At 63.9% G+C, this 14,197-nt stretch overlaps 2 protein-coding genes across 4 annotated transcripts; one reads left to right on the forward strand and one right to left on the reverse strand.

Annotated features, from left to right (window-relative positions):
- Positions 1-110: 110 nt before the first annotated feature.
- On the reverse strand, positions 111-8,878 carry NOC2L (NOC2 like nucleolar associated transcriptional repressor). The gene is made up of 19 exons (XM_058674004.1): positions 8,777-8,878; positions 7,849-7,962; positions 7,217-7,391; positions 6,995-7,126; positions 6,333-6,453; positions 6,148-6,238; positions 5,322-5,400; positions 5,130-5,240; positions 4,819-4,932; positions 4,229-4,417; positions 3,903-4,042; positions 3,432-3,543; positions 2,699-2,812; positions 2,412-2,513; positions 1,264-1,407; positions 1,065-1,178; positions 713-854; positions 519-620; positions 111-325 (listed from the first exon to the last, which is right to left on the reverse strand). Exons 1-19 carry the CDS (start codon positions 8,860-8,862, stop codon positions 219-221), a joined length of 2,289 nt encoding a protein of 762 aa, XP_058529987.1. The 5' UTR covers positions 8,863-8,878; the 3' UTR covers positions 111-218.
- Positions 8,879-9,693: 815 nt separating this feature from the next.
- KLHL17 (kelch like family member 17) lies at positions 9,694-13,926 on the forward strand. Of its 3 annotated transcripts, XM_058674014.1 has the most exons (12): positions 9,694-9,899; positions 10,433-10,671; positions 10,759-10,880; positions 11,159-11,380; positions 11,577-11,693; positions 11,876-12,089; positions 12,169-12,313; positions 12,391-12,558; positions 12,954-13,042; positions 13,120-13,193; positions 13,336-13,517; positions 13,605-13,926. In XM_058674014.1, the coding sequence occupies exons 1-12, from the start codon at positions 9,790-9,792 to the stop codon at positions 13,831-13,833; spliced, it is 1,911 nt and encodes a 636-aa protein (XP_058529997.1). In that variant the 5' UTR covers positions 9,694-9,789; the 3' UTR covers positions 13,834-13,926. The 3 variants fall into 3 exon arrangements, with proteins under 3 accessions (XP_058529997.1, XP_058530001.1, XP_058530003.1); XM_058674018.1 differs by lacking the exon at positions 12,391-12,558; XM_058674020.1 differs by lacking the exon at positions 13,605-13,926 and having other exon boundaries at positions 13,120-13,180; positions 13,336-13,518.
- The last annotated feature ends 271 nt before the right edge of the window (positions 13,927-14,197 follow it).

Below are 14,197 nucleotides of genomic sequence, written 5' to 3' on the forward strand. Positions count from 1 at the left end.
GGGGCTCCCCAGCTCCCCCTTCCCCAGCGTATTCAGTTTTGAGTGCAAAAAGACGAGCCTTTGTAAAAGGAAACAGCTTTTCCTAAGACCTCTCCAAGGTTGACGCCTACAGATGAAGCAGCCAGGACTCGGGGTCAGCTCCCCATGGGGTGGTCCCCCTCTGCAGGGCTTCTGGGCCCTCGGCCTGTTGCGCCAGAGGGAAGGCCTACCCAGGGCCCTCAGTCTTCCTCCGAGAGCTGCAGTTCCTCCAGCTCGTCTTCGGGCCCCTGGGCCAGCAGCCGCAGCTCCCCGGGGGCCAGCCCCGCCTCCACATCTGGGCCTCCATCTGCAGGGAGAGACCGGCAGCATTAATCCTGCCGTATCAGGCAGAAGTCAGTCTCGGAGGTTCCCCATCACTAATTAATCACAGCACTAATTAATTTATCCCTGCTGCTGCAAACACAGCAGCTGGCCTGGCCTCCCCTGGGAGGGATGTGGGCCTGCCCTGTGTTTGCCCTTCCCACCCAAGAGCAACTCACCCTCCGAGCTGCTCCCATCCTGGTCCTCGTCCTCCAAGCTGCCCTCGTCCTCCAAGCTGCCCTCTTCCTCGTCCTGCACAGCTCTCAGGGACACAGGTGACCCTAGGGACCAAAGACGGCATCCATGTGTGACTGACCACCCCCACAGCCGAAGGCAAAGTGAGGCGGAGGGGGAGCAGGACAGCCTGGTACACCTGCTGCCCCACCTGTGTCTAAGTCCTTCACATCCTCCTCATCGCTGTCCAGGTCAAAGAGCTCCTTGAATTCCACTCTGTCCTGTTCCTTCATGTCCCCCACCTTGCGCCGTTTGATCTCGGGGAAGTTGAGCTCTTCCAGCTGCAGACAAGACCAGGGGAGCAGGCTGGAGGCAGGGCAGGGGCCCAGCCCAAACCTCAGTCCTGAACCAAGCAACATGGCAGAGTAGCCTGAGGCAGTCAGGCCCCAGAGCCCACAGGAAGCCCAGCCTCTCCCCAACTGCCCGGCCCTTCCCCAGTCTCAGGCCGGAGCCCAGACCAGCTGAGGCCCCACCAGGGAGGCCCTCCATACCCGCTCCTTGCCACTGATCTCCAGCTGGATCTCGCGGTCCCGCAGCTTGCGCCAGTGGCTATAGTACCTGCTGAGCGGAGTCCCCTCGTCCCGCATCTGCTTCTCCCAGGTATCCTGGGGCAGGGTGGGTCCAGAGTCAGGCCCCAGCCATCTTCAGGCAGCACCACCTCCCAGAACCCAAGACTGGCTCCCTACTGACCACTGCCTGGGAGCTGGACACGCCGAAGGAGACACCCTGGCGCCGGCCGCGGATGTGCTCCGCGTTCTCCTGCAGTTTCTCCAAGAGCTGACGCACCTGCCGGCAGTAATTGGCCACCTTACACTCCCGGAGGAAGGACTTGAGCTGCAGGAAGGAGGGAGAAGTTCAGCCATGGCCCAAGGTGTCCACTGGAGCCACACCGGGTCAAGTCCAGCTGCTCCACTTGGATCCTGCCTCCTGCTAATGTGCCTGGGAAAGCAGCAAAGGACGGTACAAGTCCGTGGGCCCCTGCCACACTCAAAGGGGGCTCCTGGCTTTGGCCTAGACCATCCCTGGCCATCACCACCACCCGGGAAGTTAACCAGGGGACAGATCTGTCCATCTTGTCATGGTGTCATTCTGCCTTTCAGATAAATAAAAATATGTCTTCACATTAAGAAAGACTGGTCCAGGGCCCATGCAACACGCTGAGGGCCACAAGGAAACACAGGTCCCTGTTTCAAAGCCCAACGCGTTGGGGAGGGAGCACATGCCGGCCAAAGCTCCCAGAGCCTGCCCCTCCTTGCCACTAACTAGTACGGGTTACGTGGCTGTTGGGCAGCAAAAACTGTTGCCTCGGGTGCTCACACCCCATGAGCCAGCTCCCTGCCTAGGTGCCAGAGAAAGCAGCAGAGCATGGCCCTGATAGTCACCCGAGTGTGTGGGAGACTCAGGCTTCTGGCTTCGGTCTGGCCCAGCCCTGGCATTTCAGCCATTTAGGGAGTGGACAAGTAGATGCAAAGTTTCCGTCTTTCCAAAGCCTTCGGTGAATTAAAAAAAAAAAAAAAAAAAAAAACTCCAGGAGAGGCATGTAGTCAGAAAACTAGCAAGCCAAAGCCAACACTGTGGGATCAGGGCGGCTCACTCCATCCCAACCACCCCCAACATCAGACTTGGACTCATCTGACCCTAGAAGGTCCTGGAATCCAGGCTGGTGCCCTGAGCACCTCCAGGCCACCCCATCAACCACTGCCTAGACTGCAGCTTCAGGGCAGGGCCTAGGCTGGCCAGGCCATGCTGCTGCTGACCCATGTGGCTGGGATAGTCACCCGAGTGTGTGTGGGACTAAGCTCTCAAGTGTAGGACAGCACGCACACATGCACACACACCTGCAGGACTGCGGGTAGCGCCAGCTCTGGGAAGGCAATGCTGTGGGCGTGGCCTTGCAGGTGCTCCAAGGTGAGGTCACACAGCTGCTCCACCAGGCCGTCCTAGAGTGGGCAGGGGGACATTCAGGGTGACAGGTCCCAGGTCAGAAGATGAGCTTCATTTTGGCAGGGAGGACATGATGAAGAGGCCAACAATTTCTCACGAGCCACGGCCACGACATGGGCAAGTAGCGGGCTACAACTGGAATCTCGGGGCTTAGGCTGCAGCAGCCATGAAGCATCCTTACCCGGTACGCCTTCTCCTGCAGGTTCACGCTGGACAGCTTCAGGATCACGGAAAAGTTGATGGGCTTGGAGCTCATCCGGCCTGGCTTCTTATTAAAGTCTACCTGCTGGAAAACCTGCCAGGGAGATTGCTGTGTCAGCCCCGGCTGCGTGCGGAGCCTCCATCAGCCCGGCCCTGGCTGTGTGCAGAGCCTGGATCAGCCCCAGCCACATGCTTGCTGAGCCTCCGTCAGCCCTGACTGTGAGCTGAGCCTCAGACCTCTCACCTGCCAGGAGGCCAACACAGCCCCAGCCCTGTAGCGTCAGGCTACAACAAGACACAGAACCTGGGCAGGGGCAGGACTGACAGCATTGCTACCAACTCCAGTCACCATCTCTGGGGCAAGGCCTGTGTCCTGGGTGCTGAGACACAGCTTCAGCGAGCCAGGGCGGTCAGGACAAGGGCTACCCACACCCCAGGAGGGAGGGAGGGGCAAGGGAGGTGGGAGGACAGAGCCCTAGCCTGTTCTGGACCTCTGGGCTAAGGCTGGATGGGGCCTCCACTTGCCTGAACAGGATATAGGCACATGCACAGGACACAGACCCCCGGGCCTGGCTGTGGGTCCAGCCCTCCTGTCCAGTCTTGGACACACACCTATATGGCCCTGTAAGGCCAAAACACACATCCCCAAGTGGGCACTGCCACAGCCCAGACACAATCATGTCCCAGAGTGACAGTGGGGATAACCAGCTCACCTCGAGGATGAAGGGCAGCACAGGAATGAAGCTGCCCACGCTCTCTGACAGCAGTGTGAGGGCACGAACACAGTGCATGCGCAGGGGATAGAAGCGAGCAGTGGGTACCAGCCTGGGCATGGAACACAGAATCAGCAGAGGTCTGCTCAGATCTGCCCACCAGTGGGGCCTCCTTGGACCCCTGCCCAAATTGAGGCCACCCCACCCCCAACACAGTCCTGAGGGCCCACCTCCCTGCCTCTTCCCAGCCCAAAATGCAGCAGGAATACCCTTTAGGAGGACACAGACGCCCCCTCCTGGCCACAGACACACACACAGCCAGGTGGCTGAGCCAGGTTTGCAGGGTGCCAGCATCTTCCCACAGGATGCGGAAACCCTGGCCCTTCTTCAGGGGCAGCCAAGACACATACTGCAGAGTCCTAGATGGCCAGAAGCTCCTGGGCCAGGCCACCCGCCTCAGACAGAACTCACTTGATGCAACCGATGATGACCTGGGCAAGGGGGTAGACCAAGGGCTGGAGGGCGTCACGGGGGCCTTCGCTGCTAAGCACACGGCACCACAGGTAGAGGCAGTGCACGTACTGCCAGTTGTAGACGGACTGGTACGTCTCCTGCACCGAGGAACAGCGTCCACCTCAGCCACAGGTCAGCCCCAAGGGCCCCGGGAAGGCCCTACCTCTGCCCCTCATGCTGGGATTCCCCACCCTGCAGTAGTAGGACCGTGCCCACCACCCATGTGATCTCATGGGCAAATGCTGACCCCCACCAGGCCCTGTGCGGGGAGAGGCCAGCCGCACCTTCTTGCGTGTGGTCATGGCACTGCGCAGATGAATGGCGAGCTGGCGGATGTAGAGGAAGGCGACCTGGTAGGCGAGGCTGGAGTCCAGGGCCAGCAGCTCCGTTAGGGTGCGCTGCATGAAGGTGATGAGGGGCAGGCTGCCCGGGGAGGTGAACCTGCAGTTCCTCACATACATGATGTACATTTGCTGCCAAGATACAAGCCAGCACCGGGCCGTTCCTCGAGCTGCTTCCTGCAACAGGGAGCATTGCCCAGCAACAGCCATGTGCCCCCTCCATCCACATACACGTGGCCAACACATGTGCTCCCCTCCAGCCCCCTGCCTTGGCCCCAGCAGTGCCTAAGAGGTCTCTATCCCCCTCTATGTCCCATGACATCCCCCGCTGAGGGCAGCCATACAGCCAAAGGATCAGGGGATGGTACTGGGAGGCCCAGGGGCTCCACCCCAAGCCTCTCCAAGAGGAGCCATGGTCCCAAGGTTCTGCTTAGAGCCTGACCATGGGACCCCACCACAAACCACAGTCTGTGGAGGCAGCAGGCCCAGCCCTGACCCTGATATGGGACACAGATGCAGGGCCACCTGCTCACCTTGAGGACAGGGCTCAGGAAGGCATCCTTCTTGTGTCGGCAAAGCCGGAGCAGGACCAGGAAGGCCAGCACTCGCAGGGATTCCTCACCCGTACTCCACAAGACCACCATCCTCTGTGGAGGGCGAGATGTCAGGAACACCCCCAAGCAACCACAACCCCCTAAATGTCTCAGCAGACACCAGCAGCTGGCTCAGCCAGAGACACCAAGACAGTGAGGAAGCTGGCCTGGCAACGGGCGCCTCCTCAAAGTTCCTGCATGGCAGGCGGAGTCCGAGATAAGACAGAGGGGTGTCCCAAGTTGCTCCCCACCTTGAGCAGCATGCGGCACTGTTTGGGGAAGGTGAGGAAGTAGGGTACCAGGCCGCTGATGTGCCGGAGGACAGCCGCTGACACTGTTGCTTCTGCCAGGCAGGTCACCAGCTACAAGGCAGAGGGGGACAGTGAAGCAGGACTGTGCCAGGCCAGGAACGCCAGCCACAGCCCACCCCTGCACCCTGGCACCTGCACCACGGAGCTCAGGTAGGCCTTCACGTCCACACGTAGCTTCCCCCAGAGTGGGCTGCTGGATGGTGGCAGAGCCCTGCAGAGAACACAGCCTGAGGCACAGCCACCTGGGCACTCCTGACCCCAGGACACAGGGCCTCACAGACACTGCTGCCCTCACAGACGTGTCACGTGGGGCTGCTAGGCGGGGCTCTGAGCAGAAACTGACCACACTGTGCAGTCAAGCCCAGTCCCTCCAACAGGAGGGACCCCAGGCTGCCTCCTTCAGAAAAGGGTGCCCTCGCCAACCTCACTGGTCAGGCGCTGCATCTCTGCAATTGGCCCCCAAGGATTGGACCTTGAGCCTAACCCCACAAACTCACTGCCATAAGCTGAGCCTGGTGTCACCTGAACCCCGACCCCAATCTCTGTAGTTGCTGACTGCTGAACAGCTTCATGTGCAACAGGCACCCACCAAAATCTACCAAAACGTGGGGGACAGAGCAGAGGTCCCAGCTGCCTCTAGGAGATCCCACCCTGCCAGAACGCAGCGTCCCCCTCAACCCCACCAGTCCCCAAGTCACAGGCTGCTTCTGACCACTCAGCTGTCACTGAGTGACAAGGACATACCTGTTGACTGCCCTTCAGTCCCTGGCTGCTGCCGTACCCCCCACCTCCTCTCCTAGGGATGAGCTGGGTTCCAGCTGAGGACACCCGAGCCAAGCGAGCGTGGGCCACACCCTCCGGGGGACTCGGGGACGAGAACCCAGAGGCAGGACAGAGGATGGAGCCCTTGCCGACCTGCCCAGGCCCCAACCACACCACAGCACCCCTTTCGTCTCACCTGCTTCTGTCCTTGGCTGCCCTCCCAAACAGCAGCTTCTGGAGACAGCCAAAAAGGTCTCGGATGCAGAAGGTGACCAGGGCATTGAACACTGCAATGAGAGTGACCACAGGTCTCTCCTGGGGACAGCACGACAGCGAGTGAGTGCCCACACACTCCTGGCCTCAGCATCCAGCCCCACTTACCAGCACTGTCTGTGACCTGGAACCTGCTGCCCTCAACTCCTTCCTGGTCTCCCTGAGTGGTAGCCACTGCTGCCCGGAAGGCCTGCACCACTTCCCGAAACAGCTTTGGAGACAGGCGTTGCTAAGGCAAGAAATGGAGGATGTCAGACCTGCACCCACCAGAGCCAGCAGCCCAGACACCCCACTCACACGCTCAGACGCCCAGCAGAGGTTAGGGAGAGCTGCTGGGCTGCGCGCTGGATCACAAGTTCTAGGCCGCATGGAAAGCGGCAGGGGCCTGACCCAACATGTGGACCCTGGCCACCTCCTCCTGTCCCTGCAGAAACCACGGCAGGAACATGTCCCCAGAAGGCTCGTGGGGTGGAAACTCAAGCTTCAAAGGCATGCATGATAATTGGTGGGACCTTCCAGGGTAACAGCGGGGCCCAGGCAGCACCCCACAAGGCAACACCCAGTCCTCAGGCGGCCATCACCCAGCTACACTATCTCTGCCACAGTATGGCAGTAACAACGGACTAAGGGTGAGGTGGAGCCCACCAACAGACCAAGGGACCCCTACCTGACCTCACTGGACACGTGTGAGCACAGGTACCCGTGTCCTAGCAACCACCAGAGGGAACTGCTGGACCCAGCTGACACCTTCCCCCCACGCTGCTTCTTACCTTGGCTGCCTGCTTCCATCTCTCGACCAGAGCGAGAGTCACTGCAGTGGCCCCTTGCTTCCTCTCCCTCAGGTCTCTGGAGGCCCCTGCCCCATCTTCTTCCTCCTCCGTGCTCCCCTCCTGGCTGGCTTCCTGGGCACACAGTAGAGGGCCAGGCTGGGGCTGGACAGAGGCCACGATGCCTACCTGTGCCTACCCTGTGACAGGCAGCCTAGGCCTCACCTCCAGCCGTTCGGGCAGGGAGTGCAGCTGCTCGCCCTCATCCTCGGAGCTATCCGAGGCACTGAAGTCCAGCAGGCTCCGGTCGTTGTCCTGCAGGAACCTGTAGAACTCGGGGTCCTTGTCCTTCAGGCGACCCAACTGCTCCTTGTGCTCGGAGGCCCAACCCAGGCGCCGGCTGTCAAGGTGGGGTCAGTGGGTCAGCTGGGACCACCACCAAGCTGCACAACAGCCAGGCCACGCACCCCATGTCCCCAGGGGTCACTCCAGCTGAGTCACCTCAAATTCTACACACACCCAACATCACCCCAACCAGCAGCACCAGCCCCACACTGACCCCAGCCCCTCCACCTGTTGCCTGCTCTGATCCCACGCGCTGTTCTGTGTCCCGAGACTCCCTCCCAGCTGGCCACCTCCAGCTACCCAAGGACACTTCGGCCTCCTCCTAGCACTAGAGCCGAAGTTGCCAGAAGCTGGACTACCTCGCGGCCCGCTGTCCAATACCGATGCCGCTTCCCACCCAGCTCCCACGCTAGCAGGCAGCTCAGTGCTGGCCCTGTGGCCTAAGGCAGACGCAGGAAACTGGAGGGAGCCAGTCCAGGGCCCAGCCCTGGCAGAGCGATCATGCTGCTCACCTGGCCCTGCGTGCCGCCTGCGCCTTGCTCTCAGGAACGGTTTCAGGCTCCGACTCGGACTCCGCATCAAAGCCGGATGTGAGGAACTCATCCACTGTCAGCTCTGCCAGACACCTGTGGACCCAGCCGGTCACGGGCCTACACTGCCACACAGCAACACCAGGGGGCACGAGGAGAGGGAGGGGAGCACCGGGAGCACGAGGAGCGGGAGGGGAGCATGGGGGGCACGGGGAGGAGTGGGGTACGGGGAGCGGGAGGGGAGCACCGGCGGTACGGGGAGTGGGAGGGGAGCACTGGGGAGCACGGGGAGCAGGAGAGGAGCACGGGGGTACGGGGAGCGGAGCACGGTGGCACAGGGAGGAGGGGAGCACGGGGAGCGGGAGGGAACACGGGGGGCACGGGGAGGAGGGGAGCACCACGGAGCACGGGGAGTGGGATGGGAGCACCAGGGAGCACGGGAGGGGAGCACCGAAAGGTACGGGGAGTGGGAAGGGAACACCGGGGGTGCGGGGAGGAGGGGAGCACCGGGGGCACGGGGAGCGGGAGGGGAGCACTGGAGAGAGGGGAGTACGGGGAGGAGGGGAGCACCACGGAGCACGGGGAGTGGGAGGGGAGCACCGGGGAGCACGGGAGGAGAGCACCAAAGGGTATGGGGAGTGGGAGAGGAGCACTGGGGTGCGGGGAGGAGGGGAGCACCCGGGGCACGCGGAGTGGGAGGGGAGCACACGGGGCACAGGGAGCGGCGGGAGAGGAGTGTGGGACGAGAGGACCAGGAAGGGAGCACTGGTAGAACCGGGGAGCGGTGTGGGGCGAGGGGAGCACGAGGAGCACCGAGGGCAATGGGAGCGGGCGGGGAGTATCGAGGGCACTGGGAGCACCGGGGAGCCGCGCCGCGGACTGAGGGGAACCGGGAGCCGTCACCACTCACCGCTTACGGCTGCGCGCAGCCGCCATGACACCGGCTTGCAGCGTGCGCCCCACATCCGGTCCCAGAAGGCCGTGCGCCCGGCGCATTTCCTTCAGAGCAGCCACGCCCCGGCCACGCCCCCGGGCGGCTCTACGTTTCCTGGTCGGCGCGGCGTCAGTGCCCCTCGGCGCGGGAGGGCGCGTTCTGGTCACAGCCGCCCCACTCGTGTTCTGACAGCCTCTCGCAGCTACGTGTTCCTCCCCATGTCCCTCCAGCAGTGCAAGCGTGGCGGGCTGTGGGGACGCCGTACCTGGCGCAAGGCAAAACACGGTACCGCGGAAGCTCCTATGCAAAGAGCGTCCCCAAACCAACAGCAAGCTGTGGCCGCGGAGCCGAGCAGAGGCGGACCTGTCAGGGAGGCGGGAGTTCCCTGTGGGCCAAGCCCAGCGGCAGAGAGCCTGCCCCCTCTTCTCCAACCCTCGTCGCAGGGGACAGCAGCAAGGGCCTCCACAGCTGGGGCTAGGGCGCCTTCCAGGGCAAGTGCCCAGGCGGTGCAGCGCAGTGCCTGAAACAGGCAGGCATGGCCTGGGGCCTGGGCGCAGGGGACGACAGGGCCATGGGGACAGGCCTTCGCTGTGGGACACGGTCTGGGGCACAGGGCACATGGTCTGCAGTGCAGGGACAGGCCCAGCAGAACACAGCCTGGGGTGTGCAGGGACAGGCCCAGCAGAACACAGCCTGGGGTGCAGGGACAGGCCCAGCAGCAGCTGGCCTGAGGTATGCAGGGGACAGGCTCGCTGCCATCGCCTTCGATGAGGGACAGGCCCAGCAGAACACAGCCTGGGGTGCAGGGACAGGCGCAGCGGCTCGCGGGCGCGCGGCCGGCCTGGGGCGGGGCGGGCGGCGCCGAGAAACAGCGGCTGCGAGCGAGGCCGCGACGCGCAGGGGCCGCCGCCGAGCTGCCCCCGGGCCGGGCTCCCGGCGCTCTGCTCGTTCGCTCGTCTAGGTTCTCCGCGGGTCCGGCGGCCGCGCCCATGCAGCCGCGCAGCGAGCGCCCGGCGGGCAGGACCCAGAGCCCCGAGCACGGCAGCCCGGGGCCCGCTCCCGAGGTGCCGCCGCCGCCACCTCCACCGCCGCCGCCGGCGTGAGTAGGGGTCGTGGCCGCCGGCTGAGCGCGGCTCGGGAGCAGGGGGAGTCGGGGGCCGCAGCCCTGCAGCGGGGCCTGCATCCCCAGGGTCCTGGCCGGGACGCCGGGCTGCTGTGGCTGAGTTGGCGGGGGGCGATCCTGTGCAGCCCCGCGGATGCTGACCGGATGCTGACCCGGCCAGGCAGGGGTCCTGCGCTCCGGGACGGCCCTGAGCCTGGCCGCTGGGGGAGCCCTGCACTCCTGGAGGACCCTGAGCCTGCTGGCCACTGGGGGGTCCTGCGCTCCGGGACGGCCCTGAGCCTGGCCGCTGGGGGAGTCCTGCACTCCTGGAGGACCCCGAGCCTGCTGGCCACTGGGGGGTCCTGCGCTCCCAGAGGGCCCTGACCCTGGTGGGGGACGGTCTTGTGCGCCCCTGAGCACCCTGATCCTGGCACGGTGGGCAGGGGGTCCTTGAGCTCCCGGAGGGCCCTGACCCGGGTGGAGGGGGAGTCCTGCGCGCCCTAGTGGATGCTGACCCGCCCTGTCCGCAGATCCCGGCAGGCCCGTCCCGCAGCACCCATGGAGCCCGCGCTGCCGCTGCTGAGCCGCGAGGGTCAGAGCGTGGCGCACAATGCCAAGCGCCACTACCACGACGCCTTCGTGGCCATGAGCCGCATGCGGCAGCGCGGGCTGCTGTGCGACATCGTCCTGCACGCCGCCGCCAAGGAGATCCGCGCTCACAAAGTGGTGCTGGCCTCCTGCAGCCCCTACTTCCACGCCATGTTCACAAGCAAGTGCCCTCCCCTGTTCCTGACCCCCACACGCACACAGGGCTTGGAAGCCCCTGGCCCCCAGCACGAAAATCCCGTCCCCACAGATGAGATGAGTGAGAGCCGCCAGACACACGTGACCCTGCACGACATCGACCCCCAGGCCCTGGACCAGCTGGTGCAGTTTGCCTACACAGCCGAGATTGTGGTGGGCGAGGGCAACGTACAGGTGAGGGTCTGACCCGTACCTGCCCCAGCCCTAGCTGAGGTGAGCTGAGGGACCAAGCCCTGCCCTAGGAGAGGACCCACACCTGCCCTCAGCTGAGGGACCAAGCCCTGCCCTAGGAGAGGACCCACACCTGCCCTCAGCTGAGGGACCAAGCCCTGCCCTAGGAGAGGACCCACACCTGCCCTCAGCTGAGGGACCAAGTCCTGTCCTAGGTAAGGACTCACACTTGCCCCTTAGGGCCTCGCACCACAGCCCTGCCCTGTCCCACCTGTACACAGACCCTGCTCCCAGCTGCCAGTCTCCTGCAGCTGAACGGGGTCCGGGATGCCTGCTGCAAGTTTCTGCTGAGCCAGCTGGACCCTTCCAACTGCCTGGGCATCCGTGGCTTCGCTGACACCCACGCATGTGGCGACTTGCTTAAGGCAGCGCACAGGTACGTGCTACAGCACTTCGTGGACGTCGCCAAGACCGAGGAGTTCATGCTGCTGCCGCTGAAGCAGGTAACTCCCAGCTCTGACCACCTGTTCCCTTTCAGCTGCATGGGCCTGTCCTGGTCATCCTCGCCGCGCCCAGCCCTCCCTGCCTGAGCCCACGGCTCCTGTCCAGGACCCCCATCCTGTTCCCCTGCGGGAGCCCAACCCCTCTTCCAGCCAGCCTCTCCGAGGTTCCTCCAGGCTCTGCCCACCCCGACCCCAGGTGCTGGAGCTGGTGTCCAGTGACAGCCTGAATGTGCCCTCAGAGGAAGAGGTGTACCGGGCAGTGCTGAGCTGGGTCAAGCACGATGTGGATGCTCGGCGGCAGCACGTGCCCAGGGTGAGGGACCTGGCTCCCGGGGTGTCTCTGGGACGGCAGACACTGAGGCCCTTCCCACGTGCGGACCCTGCATGGGAGTGCCCTTGCCTGTGTTGCAGGGGGTGTGGGTGTCTGGGGCATCTGAACCCTGGATCCAGGCTCTCTCAAGGGTCTCCTGACCTGGGCCCCCTCCCCACTCCCAGCTGATGAAGTGTGTGCGGCTGCCCCTGCTGAGCCGAGACTTCCTGCTGGGCCACGTGGATGCTGAGGGCCTGGTGCGGCACCACCCAGACTGCAAGGACCTTCTGATCGAGGCCCTCAAGTTCCACCTGCTGCCGGAGCAGAGGGGTGTCCTGGGCTCTAGCCGCACGCGGCCCCGCCGCTGTGAGGGGGCGGGGCCTGTGCTCTTTGCTGTGGGTAAGCTGCTGGCTCTCCCCACACCCACCTGGGGCCCCCGCCTCCCTCCAGGTGTCTCCCGTCACCTCCCCCTCCCCAGGTGGTGGGAGCCTGTTTGCTATCCATGGAGACTGTGAAGCCTATGACACACGCACTGACCGTTGGCACGTGGTAGCCTCAATGTCCACTCGCCGGGCCCGCGTTGGTGTGGCTGCCGTTGGGAACCGGCTGTACGCTGTGGGCGGGTAAGTGTAGAGACCAATTTGGATCGGGGCTCCACGTGCACCTGCTCAGCCTTGACCGGCAGTGGAACCCCCCTCAGCTACGATGGGACATCCGACCTGGCGACGGTGGAGTCTTACGACCCTGTGACCAACACGTGGCAGCCCGAGGTGTCAATGGGCACAAGGCGCAGCTGCCTAGGTGTGGCCACCCTGCACGGGCTCCTGTATGCAGCCGGCGGCTACGACGGGGCATCTTGCCTCAACAGGTAGTAAACGAGTGGGCCCAGAGCCCCCAGGCTAGTCACCATGGCCAGAGGTGAGGCTGCATCTAGCCAGGGACAAGAGGGACTCCAAGCCCTGCCCACGCCAGGCCTACGGGACAGTCTCTGACTGTGCTTGCCCCACACCTGGGCTCCACAGAGCTAGCCCCACTGTCCCTCCCCTTTGCGGTCCTCCCCACCAGCCAGAGGCTGGATAATGGGGCACCATCTCGTGGCTGTATTTCAGTGACCAGCAGCCTGTGCCAACTGGTGGCTTCTGCCCATCCACTCTGGTGTGGGTCAGGCTGAGATGCTGCAGATGCCTTGCCCAGGATGAGAGTGGCCGGCTGGAGGGCAGGTGCCCCTGCCGAGCCAGGGTCAATGTGGTCTGCTGCCCACAGCGCCGAGCGCTACGACCCCCTGACGGGAGCCTGGACGTCCATCGCCGCCATGATCACCCGGAGGCGCTACGTGCGTGTGGCCACACTTGGTGGGTGCTCGCCCCCCCGGGGGGCATCCATCCCTGTCCCTGGCCCGGCCCCCAGCCCAGTCTTTGGCTTCCTGCAGATGGGACCCTCTATGCCGTCGGCGGCTATGACAGCTCATCACACCTGGCCACTGTGGAGAAGTATGAGCCCCAGGTGCATAGTGCATCCCCACCCGCTGCCCCCGGGCCCCTAAAGGCCCCCTGCCCCCCACTGCAGTCCCCCTCCCCGAGTACAGAGACACCCTTGGTGGGGGTAGGGGGAGGAGTCTGGCTACAGCCCACCCCGTGTCTGCCAGGTGAACGCGTGGACCCCTGTGGCCTCCATGCTGAGTAGACGCAGCTCAGCCGGGGTGGCTGTCCTAGAGGGCGCCCTGTACGTGGCCGGCGGCAATGACGGCACAAGCTGCCTCAACTCGGTCGAGCGCTTCAGCCCCAAGGCCGGAGCCTGGGAGAGCGTGGCACCCATGAACATCCGCAGGTGGGGCCAGGGGAGGGGTGGTTTAGGATTGGTGGGGGGCCACCTGCTCCACCAGCCTGGGCTCACCCAGCTCCCTGTCTGCCACAGGAGCACGCATGACCTGGTGGCCATGGACGGCTGGCTGTACGCAGTGGGCGGTAATGATGGCAGCTCTAGCCTCAACTCCGTGGAGAAGTACAACCCCCGTGCCAATAAGTGGGTGGCAGCATCCTGCATGTTCACCCGGCGTAGCAGCGTGGGCGTGGCTGTGCTGGAGCTGCTCAGCTTCCCACCCCCGTCCTCCCCTACACCAGCCGTGTCATCCACCAGCCTGTGACCCCACGGCTGCATGGACACCTCCCATGTGCCTTAGTCCAGGAGCGGCCCCGGCTCCCACCCCTCAGTCCCCAGGGGACCAGGGACGCCCTGCACTGTCCATGTTTCTGTGTGTGTATTTATTTATTTATTTATTTATTTATTTATTTATTTATTTATTGGTTGTTTGTTTATTGGTTATTGAATGGTTTATTCATTGGCGGGAGTGCCACTCTTCAGCCGCCACCTTGTTTATTTGCAGGGCGTTACCATCCTATGGGTCTGTTGACCCAGCTGCCCTGGGGGGGGAGTTCTTGCCCCCTCCCCCCAGCCAAGAATTTCTGTCTGGGGGCATAGGGCCCCTGGCTGTGAGTGGACACCAGCCT

Source organism: Ochotona princeps, chromosome 2 (assembly GCF_030435755.1).
Source record: "Ochotona princeps isolate mOchPri1 chromosome 2, mOchPri1.hap1, whole genome shotgun sequence".
Lineage (NCBI taxonomy): Eukaryota > Metazoa > Chordata > Mammalia > Lagomorpha > Ochotonidae > Ochotona > Ochotona princeps.

Excerpts from the sequence above, each read along its gene's own strand:
- NOC2L (XM_058674004.1), bottom strand. The coding sequence starts at position 8,862 with ATGCGCCGGGCGCACGGCCTTCTGGGACCGGATGTGGGGCGCACGCTG. Across the intron at positions 4,418-4,818 it reads TCCTGAGCCCTGTCCTCAAG|CAAATGTACATCATGTATGT; the intron begins GTGAGCAGGTGG and ends GTATCTTGGCAG. Across the intron at positions 621-712 it reads AGACACAGGTGGGGCAGCAG|GGTCACCTGTGTCCCTGAGA; the intron begins GTGTACCAGGCT and ends TTTGGTCCCTAG.
- KLHL17 (XM_058674014.1), top strand. The coding sequence starts at position 9,790 with ATGCAGCCGCGCAGCGAGCGCCCGGCGGGCAGGACCCAGAGCCCCGAG. Across the intron at positions 10,672-10,758 it reads CTTCCACGCCATGTTCACAA|ATGAGATGAGTGAGAGCCGC; the intron begins GCAAGTGCCCTC and ends CCGTCCCCACAG. Across the intron at positions 11,694-11,875 it reads GGCGGCAGCACGTGCCCAGG|CTGATGAAGTGTGTGCGGCT; the intron begins GTGAGGGACCTG and ends CCCCACTCCCAG.